The sequence below is a fragment of the Eublepharis macularius genome, chromosome 6, assembly GCF_028583425.1.
Source record: "Eublepharis macularius isolate TG4126 chromosome 6, MPM_Emac_v1.0, whole genome shotgun sequence".
NCBI lineage: Eukaryota > Metazoa > Chordata > Lepidosauria > Squamata > Eublepharidae > Eublepharis > Eublepharis macularius.
Window position 1 is genome coordinate 103,543,767 of NC_072795.1, and position 12,140 is coordinate 103,555,906.

Consider the following 12,140-nt stretch of genomic DNA (forward strand, 5'->3'; position numbering starts at 1 on the left):
CTGGAAAAGAAGCCGCTGCTGTCTACTCTCATCCATGAACTCCTGGTGCCAGTCTCTAGCTTCTTGCTGTTCCCTACGTCTCTCCTCAAGCTCCATGGTATGCTGCTTGGAGGAGTGAAACATCATTTTATCGGCGACGCAGTACAGTCCCGTGGTTCTCCGACTCCTGGTTCTCAGGTTCCCCAACCGTGTTCCTGGTGACTGCTCGGCAAGTGGCCTGGAAGGTGTCTCTGAAAATAAAGGTTAAAAAACAAGAGTCAAAACATGATTGGAAAAAGAAAGCGCATAATGGATCTAGAGGCACACCACACATGATGCGCAAGTTGTAATTCTAGTTTGAATGGAAAACAAGATGAACATCAATCCATTTTGGTGGGGTGGCATAGAGAACGGCACTGTAAAGAGGAAAGCCAGGTTTGAGTATTCAATCCTCCACAGCGAGACAGCTGTGAGACCCTGGACCGTTCACAGTTCTCTATAGCTCTTGTTTCCTCCACCACCACAGCGGGTGTTTTCTTGGTGTGGGAAATAATGTCAGAAATCAAGTGAAATTTGTATTGTCAAGACAAAAGTAGCATTGCCAAATTGTGCGAAACCTGAGATGAGTTGAGATGGACGGTAAAATCACAAGCCTTTAGGAACACACAGTTGGGCAGGATAAGAGGTGAAGCACCTGTATGCGTCTGCCCATAGAAGTGTGCATAGTACCTTGTTGCTCTTCTCTAGAAGGACTGCGCATCGGAGGTTCATTCTCCTTTTCAGCCTGAATAGTTTCCACGTCTTCTGCGTTGTCATTTTCTCCAGAACCTGAAACATGTCTCTTTCTGTCAATGGATTTCTCAAACACACTTCATGGAACATTGCCCAGTAATTTAGAGGATCTCAAATAGGAGCCGTGTGTGGACTGCCACCACAAAGCGGTGGGTGCTCACACAATAACAGTGTCACCCAACCTGGGACTGTGTCCTGGTTTGTGTCTCCCTTGTATTTCTTTCCAAAAAGCATGTTTAGAGAATCCACTGAGTTTTGAACATTGGTGAGTGCACATTGACCTGCTGTCCCCTTTAAAAACGCCATGATAGACAGCCTCACAAAATTGTAGAGTATGCTCACCATGCTCATCCAGGCCATCAATTGTGGCATCCAGATCCTGATCCTTGTCTGATGCTTCATGTTCTCTGTTTTCATTACCTTCTTTGGAAGACGAAGCACAAATTGATTATTAATTTCCCCCCCACACCTGTTGAGACTCGCTCAGCTAGTACTGACACACTCATCAAAGTTCAATTCAGAAAACATCATTACCTACCCATCAAGAGTGGAGTTGATGTGGCGAGACGTGCAGGGTGCATCCCCATGTACTCATGTGAGAACAACTCTTCCGAACCTTCCTGTGGCTCGAATGTCCTCATCCTTGGCTCCTCCATGACCTGCAAAATGATGCTGCGAGACACCCTCTTGGGCCTGACGCTTGCATCACCACGGAGTATTCTGTCCAACTCCCTGTAATATGGGCAGGTGGCAGGAGCATTCCCAGACCGATTATTATGGGCCACCACCCTTTTATATTCCAACCTCATGGTCTTGGTTTTACTGCGGCACTCTAGGGCGGAGCGATTATGACCCCTCCGGGCCATCTCTTCGGCCACTTTAGCAAAACAGTCAAAGTTTCGGTGTGAGCTTTTCAACGCTTCCTGGATTTTTTCCTCTCCCCAACAATCCAGTAGGTCCAGAATCTCCTTCTCTTTCCATGAGGCACCCCTGCCCCCAACTGCCTTCCCCAGAGCAGACATCTCTTTGTAACTCACCCTCCGCTGTCCTCACAAAAGCACTGTCTCCCCGGTTGTGTGACCGTCGAGACAGGATTTTCAAACTGCGCGCCAAAATTTTTATTTGAATGAAGCAACCACTCGCTATCATATTTGCACAGGCATGCGCACTAGGTGGCATCGAACGTTACTTTCCCGCTTAATGAAAGGAAGAAAAATCCCGTCGGCTTGAGTAATAATTAATTATTTAAGAAGGAAAATCATGTCCCTTGACAGTAAGTTCCCAAAAAGAGTCCCCTTTTCATACAGTAAAAAAGACGTGCTGTCAAGAGGTGCCTTGTTGAGACTTTATTGCTGTCAGTACCAGCAATTTTTTAGTAACAAATCATCAATAGAGCGTGCTGCCGAAATACCCTTATAATATGAAACAAAAAAAATTGCACAAGGGCTCCTCATATCGATCACTTCCTATGGATCACTCTCTCTCATAGAAAAGCTTACTCCTTCATATGAAAAAGAATCATTTCAGTGCGGGAGCGCAAAGAAATTATTTTTCCTTGTGTTCGGGACATTCGCTTTTTGTGTAACACAGAAAGCGAATGTTCCGCACACAAGGAAAAATAATTTCTTTGCGCCCCTGCACTGAAATGATTCTTTTTCATATGAAGGAAAAAGCTTTTGTATGAGAGGGAGTGATCAATAGGAAGTGATCGACAAGAAGAGCCCTTATGAAAAGAAAATGTCGGGGGAAAAAGGAAATTGTGACCAAATACCAGGATATTGCAATAGCGCTAAACTGTCCCAAATCATTTTTTTAAAAAATAAATTTCATGGCTGTTATAATGGGTAACTTAAGTGGCTGGGAGAGTTGACTCAAGAAAAGTGGGAGTGGCCAGAAAACACCTTTAGCACCTATTTTGCGCAATAACAAAAAAACCCGCGTCTCATGTGTTCAGATAACAGGGGGAAGAGGCGGGACAAACCCGTGGAAGGGGAGGAAAAAGCGGAACGAGTAAATGCGGAATTTGGGTAGAGATTTTGCGGCACAACCACGGAATGATCACAGAAATATGTGAACTGAAGTGCAAAACGCGGCACATTGGCGCTAGCATTCCGGCAAAATAAGACAGTGGGAAAACGGCCTATAACAATTCGATTGAATTTTTCTCCTGTTCTTCCTCCCCTTATATGGTTCCTCTTCCCATTTTGTCCTTACAACAATCCCACGTGGTAGAGTAGGCTGAAATTTAGGCTTCATTCCTGTAGTCCTGCTTCTGCTTATACCAGGGGTGGCCAAACTGTGGCTCGGGAACCACATGTGGCTCTTGTAGACATATTGTGCGGCTCCCAGAGGTCTGAGTGTTGCCATGACCATACATTTTATTTTAGTTCAGTTTATTTCCCTCTCTTTCTTCCCTTTCTTCCTTCCTTTCCCTCCCTCCTTTCCTTCTTCCTTTCCATGTCTTTCCCTTCCTTTTCCTTTTTTCCTTCCTTCCTTCTTTCTTTCCATGTGATGTCACTTTCAGGACTCTCCCCCAAATCCACCTCTTCATCTGAAGTCGCTTCAATGCATCATGTCTTGCAGCTCTTAAGCATCTGATATTTATTCTGTGTGGCTCTTACGTTAAGCAAGTTTGGTCACCCCTGGCTTATACCATGCTGTTTGCTACTGCAGAGGTGGTCTTCTGGTACAAGGCACTCGATACCTCTTTGAGAGGCAACTGGTCTTGTGTGAGTGGAAAAAACATCTAGCACCAAAGGAATCCAACCACAATGGCTGTACAAGGACAATGCTGCACAAACATAATATAGGCTCCAAGAATGATGCTAAAGTTGGTTCCCAGTTCCCGGTTCCTTATTCATACTCCCTAGTTCCTTATTCACAAATCCAAACACAAATATTGGAGAAAATTGAAAAGCTGTATACCTCAAAATAAAGTTTGGAGGAGCACATATCATATATCACCATGTTCAGAGGACTCTGCCCTCTAAGTAGACCGATGCTGGGTCCTGCTACAAAGCCCAGATCTTGAGTTAACTGCTTCAAAGTAGGGTACCCACAGGAGAAAAGCAGAAGCAGAAAGGGAGGGAGTTGTACCTAGAGATGGGCACGATCCAAAATAAATTGCCGATCCAGCTGATTGTGGATCGGTGCCAGTGATGATCCCGACTAAACGATCCACACCGATCATCTCCCGTTCTCAATGCTTGGATCGTGGATCATGGAGGCCAAAGCGGGGCGCACTGCTATTCCCAGCTATGTGGGAAGGTGAGTGTTGGCGGCAGCCACCGAGCCTGGTGGGCATGGGGAGATGGCGACAAGCCACCTCCCCTCAGGGGTCAGGGGGTCTGGACGCTTGCCAGCAGCATCCCCCATGTGCCCGCCTGCCAGGCCAAAAGGGAGCGCGCTGGTGAGAAAAGAACAGTGGGTGATGCCGGCGGCATATGTGTTTGTGTTTGGCCATCTGTGTTTGGCCATCAGAGCTGCCTATCAGAGTTTGCAGGGATGAGATTGGAGTGCCCATGGCTACAGAACACTCCCTTCCCCCTCCCTCCCCTGGGTGTCTTCTCCCAACTGGTGACTGCTTTGCTGCTCCGTGGTTGGAAGGAAGCCCTGCTGATCAAGGAAAGCTGGGCTTCCATTCGGGTTTCCAGGGCGACAGAAGGAGGGGAAACACAGCTCAGGCATTCCCCTGGCTCCATTGCCCCGGGAATAGATTACTGGTGCCTGAGTGGTTTCCTGATCCGAGCACGATCCAGCCCCGATCCAGCCCCCCTCCCGAATGCTGGATCGTTGGCCATGGCCGATCACGATCTGCTGAGTCATGATCGCACGATCACCATTATCGTGGGGTTTTTTGGATCGTAATGCGGATCATGCCCATCTCTAGTTGTACCCCAGTTGCCTTGCTGAAGCTTCTATTGGGAAGAGATATGAATAAGGATCTTAAAGAGCTACATGCTTTTGCGCCGCAAAATGAAGCTTACTCCACCTCATATCATACACTCTGACGATCAGGAGACTCTGCCCTCCAGGTAGACCTGTGCTTGCTGCTCCAAAGTGGGCTGCCCCAGGATAAATGCACAAGCATATGTGAATAAGGAACTGGAACAGCTACATGCCTTTTGCATACCAGAATAAGGCTTACTCCACCATTTATCATACAATTGTAGCTTATATTGAGGAGGTATTGTGTTCATTTTTCATACCAGTGTTATGCACATTTTAATATCTTTTTAGGCATAATTTGTAGTGCACATTTTAATACCCATTTTTGTGCACTTTCTAAGTTACAATGTAAGTTACAATACTGATGTTTGATGTAGCATCTGCTCCAAAGTGAACTGCCTCCAGGAGAAATACACAGGCAGGAAGAGGGAAGACTGTACCTCCAAACAATCTTTGGATCTCCTGGAATGACTCAGTCCCACAACTTCAGAGATTGTCCCCTACAAGAAGATATAGATTGGGGCCCTATCCATACACTGGTTTCATCATCCCAAAATAGCTTTTGAAGCATCCAGTTCAGAAATCTCATTGTTCACCGTTGGTCTTCCAGTGCAGTCCCACATGGGTTGCGCGGTTGTTCAGGCCTGCCAATTTTGGAAATTTTAAAGCTCAAAACCAGTAGGGGGCACCCTCCCCTCTCAGTGCACATGTGTGGCCGTCTTCCCACCGAAATGGCCTCCTAAGGGGTGGGGCGCCCCCAGACACCCTCACTTCTTCTTTTGCCACCATTGGGTAAGGAGGTTCCAGCTCAACATCATCTGTGAATAGAGAACATAAGAGATAGATCAAGAAAAATGTCTGAGAAAATGCTTTTCAAATGCTATGTTTCTTGCGATCACAAGATGACCCGCTCTGATGGGCACTCTGCCTCTATTGCCTTGGAGAAACCCACAACACCCAGGCATGCAAGTATTGCCGTGACTTCACACCCAAGGCCAGAGCTGAGAGAGCGGGTAGGCTACAAGCCTCCCTTTGGCAAAGGGCTATGGCAGCCACTGATTTAGCGGCTAAGGCTACTCCATCTGCCTTGTCCAGCGCCTCTGGGCTTTCTGACCCAAAACAGGGCGGCTCAAAAACTCCACGCCCCTGGCCATCTCCTTCTCATTCAGAGGCAAGACCTCCGCCAGAACTGACTGCATTGGATCCAACAAAACAAAGCACATTGGAACCAGAGCCATCGGACTTATGGCTTCTACTACAGCTGTCATACCCCTTGCCAAGCTCCACATGTGACCCCCTACAATTATGGTTTATTTCTATTTTTCAGGCTGACAGGGACCCCCAAGATAGGAAATTCAACATCCCACGGGGCATACTTAGGTCTTTGGACCTGAATGGCTGAATAGGGACAATCTTCTCTAAAGAGTTCCCTTTGGCCTCAAGAGACCAGATATTACTATCACTATTGACGCCTCTAATGTTGGATAGGGAGCCCACTGCAGAGGGGCCTATGCACATGGGTTATGGGATTCTACTGAAAGGACCTTTCATATTAGGGCCAAGCTACAAGTGACAAAAGGCACAGGTTGGACACTTGTCAGCTTCCCTCAAGTTTTGATGGGAAATGTAGGCGTCCTGGTCTTGCAGCTTGGCTTTCTGACTGCTGTCCAATAGACTTTACAACTGTCACTTGTCCAACATTCTGCCAAGCTGCCTACATTTCCCATCAAAACTTGAGGGAAGCTGACAAGTGTCCAATCTGTGTCATTTGTCACTTGTAGTTTGGCCCTTAATTTGTTGGAGATGAGACCAGTCTCTTATGCATTGGCTTCATTTGCAGATGCTGTAAAAACCAAGACTGTCCTCATCCTCACGGACAATATGACTACTATGTTCTACTTGAACAAGCAAGGGGGAACAGCTTCAGAACCCCTCTGCAAGGAAGCCATGCAGATTTGGACTTGGGCCAAGGAGAACTCTGTATGGCTTCAAGTAGTACATATTCAGGGCACCGACAATACCCTGGTGGATCACCTAAGCATACTAGAAGGGGACAATCATGAGTGGTCCTTGCAGGACTCTTACTTAGACCCCATTTCAAAGATTGGGGTACTCCAAACATAGATTTGTTTGCTTCAGAAGAAAATCACAAAGTGGAGTGGTTTTGCTCAAGAGGTGGGGTCTGCCGAGGGTCCCTTGGGGATGCATTTCAACTTCTGTGGTCTGGCCTCCTTTACTACATGTTTCTGCCTTTCCCCCTGTTGAACAGAGTGATCAGCAAAATGCAGTCAGACAGGACCTCGGCCATTCTGATAACACCTTACTGGCCAAGACAGCCGTGGTTCCACGGATTGATGAGATTGCAGACACAATTCTGTCACCTTCCCCTGTGTCCGGACCTGTTGTCCTGGAGGGGTGGTGGTCTTTCATCACAGGATAGACAGACTCAAACTGACTGCCTGGCTGGTTCACCAGCAAGAACCTATTCAGAAGGGGTGACTCACGTCTTACAGAATGTGAGGTGTTTATCTACACGCCAGTCATATAGTATTAAATGGGCGAGATTCTGTGCTTGGTGTTGGGAGAAGGGACTAGAACCGTTAGACTCCTTCCTCCCAGGGATATTGGAGTTCCTTTTGAGCCTTAAGCAGAAAGGGGGATCTAACTGCTCGGTAAAAGTCTACCTGGCAGCAATATCAGCTTTCCATCTCCTGTAGATAAAACTCTTTTCACATTACACGTCTAAAACGTTTCTGAAGGGCTTGAATAATCTATTTCCGCCCACTTTCACCATTGTTCCTCAATGGTCCCTGCCACTTGTATTGACTAAACTTATATCCAAACCTTTTGAGCCCCTGGCCACGTGCCACCTAAGGTTTTTGGCTATGGAGGTGGCTTTTTATGGCAGTTACATATGCACGAAGGGTTGGGCATTGGCAGCCTTATGCAGTGAACCCCCATACTTGAAGGTTCACCTGAAAAAGGTGGTCCTGAGGACCAAGGTAGACTTCCTGCCCAAGGTGGTGTCTAAATTTCATTTAGCCCAGGAGTTAGTCTTACCTGTTTTCTTCTGGAGTCAGGAGGGCACTGCTTTTTTACTTAGACCGCATTAGACCTTTTTGCTTGGACACTCAGCTCTTTGTCTGTTTCTCAGGCCCCCGAAAAAGGGAAGAAGGCAAGCCCCCAGACCTTGGCCAGGTGGGTGGTTCAGGCTATTTTGTTGTCCTATAAAACGGCTAACTTACCGTGTCTATTGGAAGTTCGTGCTCATTTTACCAGGTCACAAGCTTCCTCAGCTGTGCTGCTGAAGGATGTTCCAGTTCACATCTGCAGGGTGGCTGCCTGAGCCTCACTTGATACCTTCATGAGACATTACGCCTTAGACATTCTGGACAGGAAGGAGACAGCGGTGGGCATGGCAGTCATGTAGTCCATCTTCTCTTGACATATCTCCTCCTTCCACCTCCCAGGTAATTAAGCTTGTTAATCTCCCATGTGGGACTGCACTGGAAGACCAATGATGAAAAACAGTGTTGCGCTTACCTGTAACTGTTGTTCATCGAGATCTTCCATGCAGGCAAACATACCCTCCCTCCTTCCCCGCTAATGCTCAATTTCTTCTGGTGAGTACAGTAGCGAAAGAGGACTGAGAGTATCTGGGGGTTGCCCTGCCCCTTAGGAGGCTGTTTCAGTGGGAAGATGGCTGCGCATGCGCACTGAGAGGCAAGGGTGTCCCCTACTGGTTTTGAGCTAAAAAATCTCCGAAATCGGCAAGCCTGCGCAAGCGCAGTCCCATGTGTGCCTGCACGGAAGACCTCGATGAACAACAGTTACAGGTGAGTGCAACGCTGTTTTTCTGCATCTCAGCTGTGGACCAGCGCTTCACTCAGTACAAAATTAACATTATTTATTGCCCTCTGCAAAATTCTCTGCTATCTTGACTGTTATTAAGTCTCTTTCATTTTGAAAAAAACTATAATATTATGTTGTGATGACTACTATACTTTTATAGGGATTTTTAAAATCTGGTAGTACCTGGTTCAGACTAATTCCTGGAAAGGTGTCAGGTGCTATAAACTTTGACCAAATGTTTTCTTCATCTCTTTTGTTTCTCAGTGCAGTGCTACAGTGCACCTTATCTATTCCTTCTCTTATAAATATTCTGGGAATTCACGTCAGTGGCAAAATAGCTGTTTGGGCCTTCATGAATCCAATCACAAATATTGAGGATAATTTAAAAGCTCCAAGTACAGATCAGGATGGGTGGTTTGGTCAGTTTAATAATAACAATTAACAATAATAACAATCGTTGTTGCTAACTGCTGTCAAGTCACAACCAATTTGTGGCAACTCTTCATGGGTTTTCAAGGCAAAAGATGAGAAGAGCTGGTTTGCTGTGCCTCTGCATAACAACCCAGGTCTTCCTTAGTGGTCTCCCATCCAAGTACTAACCACTGCTTGCCCTCCTTAGCTTCTGAGCTCTGTTGAGCTCAGTGTAGTCTGGGTTGTTTAGGTTCCTGTCAGTGTAATAGCCAGGGCTTTTTTTCTGGGAAAAGAGGTGGTGGAACTCAGTGGGTTGCCCTTGGAGAAAATGGTCACATGGCTGGTGGCCCCGCCCCCTGATCTCCAGACAGAGGGGAGATTGCCCTCTGCGCCGCCGAGTGGCTCGGAGGGCAATCTAAACTCCCCTCTGTCTGGAAATCAGGGGGCGGGGCCACCCGCCATGTGACCATTTTCAAGAGGTTCCAGAACTCTGTTCCACCGCATTCCCACTGAAAAAAAGCCCTGGTAATAGCCTTTACAAATAACTATGTAGAGTTTGGATCAAATATTATTTCCATGGAGAAAGAGAAGGAACACAAAAGAGCACAAGTCTCTTTCTGGGCTGATATTTCTCCCTCGCACCGAACATCTGAAGAGGCCTATGTTTTCTTAGCAAGTTCGTTTTATGTTAGTGGCTCAAGGCACTCTCAGGCTCTGAGCCTCTGGAGAATTTAAAGGTTTAATTACAGATCCCACACAGAGGCTGTTGGAAAAGTGTGGCTACTTAGTGCTACTTTAATATTTGCATGGAAAGTATCTGCTTTGCACATTCTTGCTTTTGGAGTGTGTGTGTGGCTACGATATGGGAGCATTAATCTGGCCCATAAAATCAGTTCTTCCAGAGCAGGATTAAAACTAAAAGCTTGCCTCAAGTTGCTTATCGTTGTTTACTTTGAAATGGCCTCAGTCCCCTCCTTGAAGTGGCATCAGATAACATTTCATAGGACGGCCTATGATTCTTGTCAGCATGAATATTGTATGTTCAACAGCTAAAGGATTAGACTGCCGCTGAGCTATTTTAGGTTCCTCTCCAAGCAAAACTCAAACACATACCAGACAACTTTGCTTATTTGTTTAAAACCTTTGCTTCATTCAATGGGGGTAAGAGACATACTTTTAAAATGAGCAACAACCCATTAATGTGGATTGTCCAAGGGAATGGGAAGTGTTTCATTTGTTTCATTTAATTTTTCTGCAGAAGTAGGAGTCCACATGACTTTCAAGTAGATTTAACTACGTCTGCTAAGGGACTACGCCCCTGCCTTCTAAAACAACAGATGCCAGGGCTTAAACCTGACAGGAAATCAGTAGCAGAGAAAATGGTGCCTATGGCTGCAGACTTCAACAAACAGAAAGCTTCTGTATGATAAAGATGCTACGTACTTGCCATAACCTAAATAAACCAACCAAATACAAGTTTCTTTAGATCTTGTTCTATTGAATAAAACTAGTTTGGGCATACATAAATCTGGGTGTGTAAATGTATTTGTATGGAAAAATTAGCTCTGGGCAGGAATCCCAGCAGAAGGGTGCTTGTTCTGTTTAGGTTGCACTGGAACCTGATTGGCTGTCTTTGGGATTTAAATAGTGCCCAGAATTTCTCTGACTCTAAATTCCAGCTTCTTGATCCAGCCCTCATTCAAGCAAAACTCTGGAGGAAAGTCTATAAGAGAGATGATCTTCAAAGACACATCTGTCAGTTGGATGTTTAAATCTTATTCATGCCTTTGAAATCTGACCCTGAAGGATTTTGCAAGAGGAAGGGTTTCATCTGGACCCCCCACCAAAAAAAAAATTGGGTAAAAATCCTGCTCTCTTCATGAAACCCCCATGTGAATCAACCAACAGCCACTATTATGTACAGTTGGAATCTGAGAATTTTTTTTTGCTCAGTAATATGTTAATATTAATATGAAGCCTAAGACTGCAATCTTTTGCACACTTATTTGGGAGTACGCCCCTGGAATAAAAAGAGCTTATTTGTTAGTAAACATGCTTGGGATTGTACCTTACATATGTTACCATTTCAAAATTAATATCAGAGTGCCACTTGAAAATAATGACACACTTGAAAATATTGTATGACTTTTGTGTTGCAATATATTTGCATGATTTACAGAATTCATTTCAGAAGATGTTAGCAGTTAAGATTAATTCTGTTGATGGTGATCTGGATGTAAACTGAGTTCAGTAAAGTGACTCTGGTTTAAAGAATATGATACATTGTCAGCTGCTCCCAACAATGCATAGAATTTATGTCCTGCAATTGTTGGGGTTAAAAATAAAACTCCACATAAAACAATAAAGCAATAGCCCCACTGAGCTATTTGATAGTGGCCTTTTGCAGAACAAAGGAAGTGTGGCGCACTTTGATCATTTCTGGTTTGTTTCAGATGTCGAATAACCCATGTGCCAGGTAACATTCCATGTATCCCTTGCCTATCCACTGGCATTGGTCTTGCAGAGTGATTCTAGGCAAGAGGAGAGACCTGCCATCATGACCACTGCTGTGGCAAGAAAAGGGTTAAGTGCCTCCCCTCCTGATGGCGGTTGGGGGTGGATGATTGTGATTGGCTGCTTCCTCGTTACTATATGCACTAGAGCGGTAACAAGGTAAAACCATTTTCCTACTTGATTCTTTGCTCAGTGTTATATTTCATTATCTCTTGTTTAAAGTTGTAATTAATGGTAGGATATGAACCATCTTTTATTTATTTAGGCAGTTTAAAGTCACATTCTCTGCTATAAATGGCATCCAAGATGATGTGCAAAGCCAGAAAACTATAAAAGAGAAGAAAGAATCATTATGGCCATTTTCACACATCTCAGCACAGTGGAGACGTATGAACGAGGGCGTCTTCATGGTGTGATTTCTGACATCATTGAGCCAAGTAGCGCCAAGTGGCGCAATGACGTCAGAAATCACGCCATGAAGACACCCTTGTTCCATGAGTTTAGTGCTATGCCAAGACATGTGAAAACATTATATGTGAAAACATGTGAAAACATTATAACATTATACAAAGGGGCAAAGCCCGTCAATCTAATACTCAAACAAAAACATCAGCAAAACATTAAAACTTGTTACATTTTCTACT

The 12,140-nt window shown here is 45.2% G+C and overlaps 1 protein-coding gene across 3 annotated transcripts in view; it reads left to right on the top strand.

The window, feature by feature from the left end:
- The window catches only part of SLC16A12 (solute carrier family 16 member 12), an 83,963-nt gene that overhangs the window by 52,551 nt on the left and 19,272 nt on the right, over window positions 1–12,140 (top strand). For all 3 annotated transcript variants that reach the window (XM_054983335.1, XM_054983333.1, XM_054983334.1), the window contains exon 2: window positions 11,436–11,655. In XM_054983335.1, coding sequence (XP_054839310.1) covers window positions 11,450–11,655 — 206 coding nt within the window. In that variant the 5' untranslated portion in view covers window positions 11,436–11,449. The remainder of the gene's footprint in view (window positions 1–11,435; window positions 11,656–12,140) is intronic.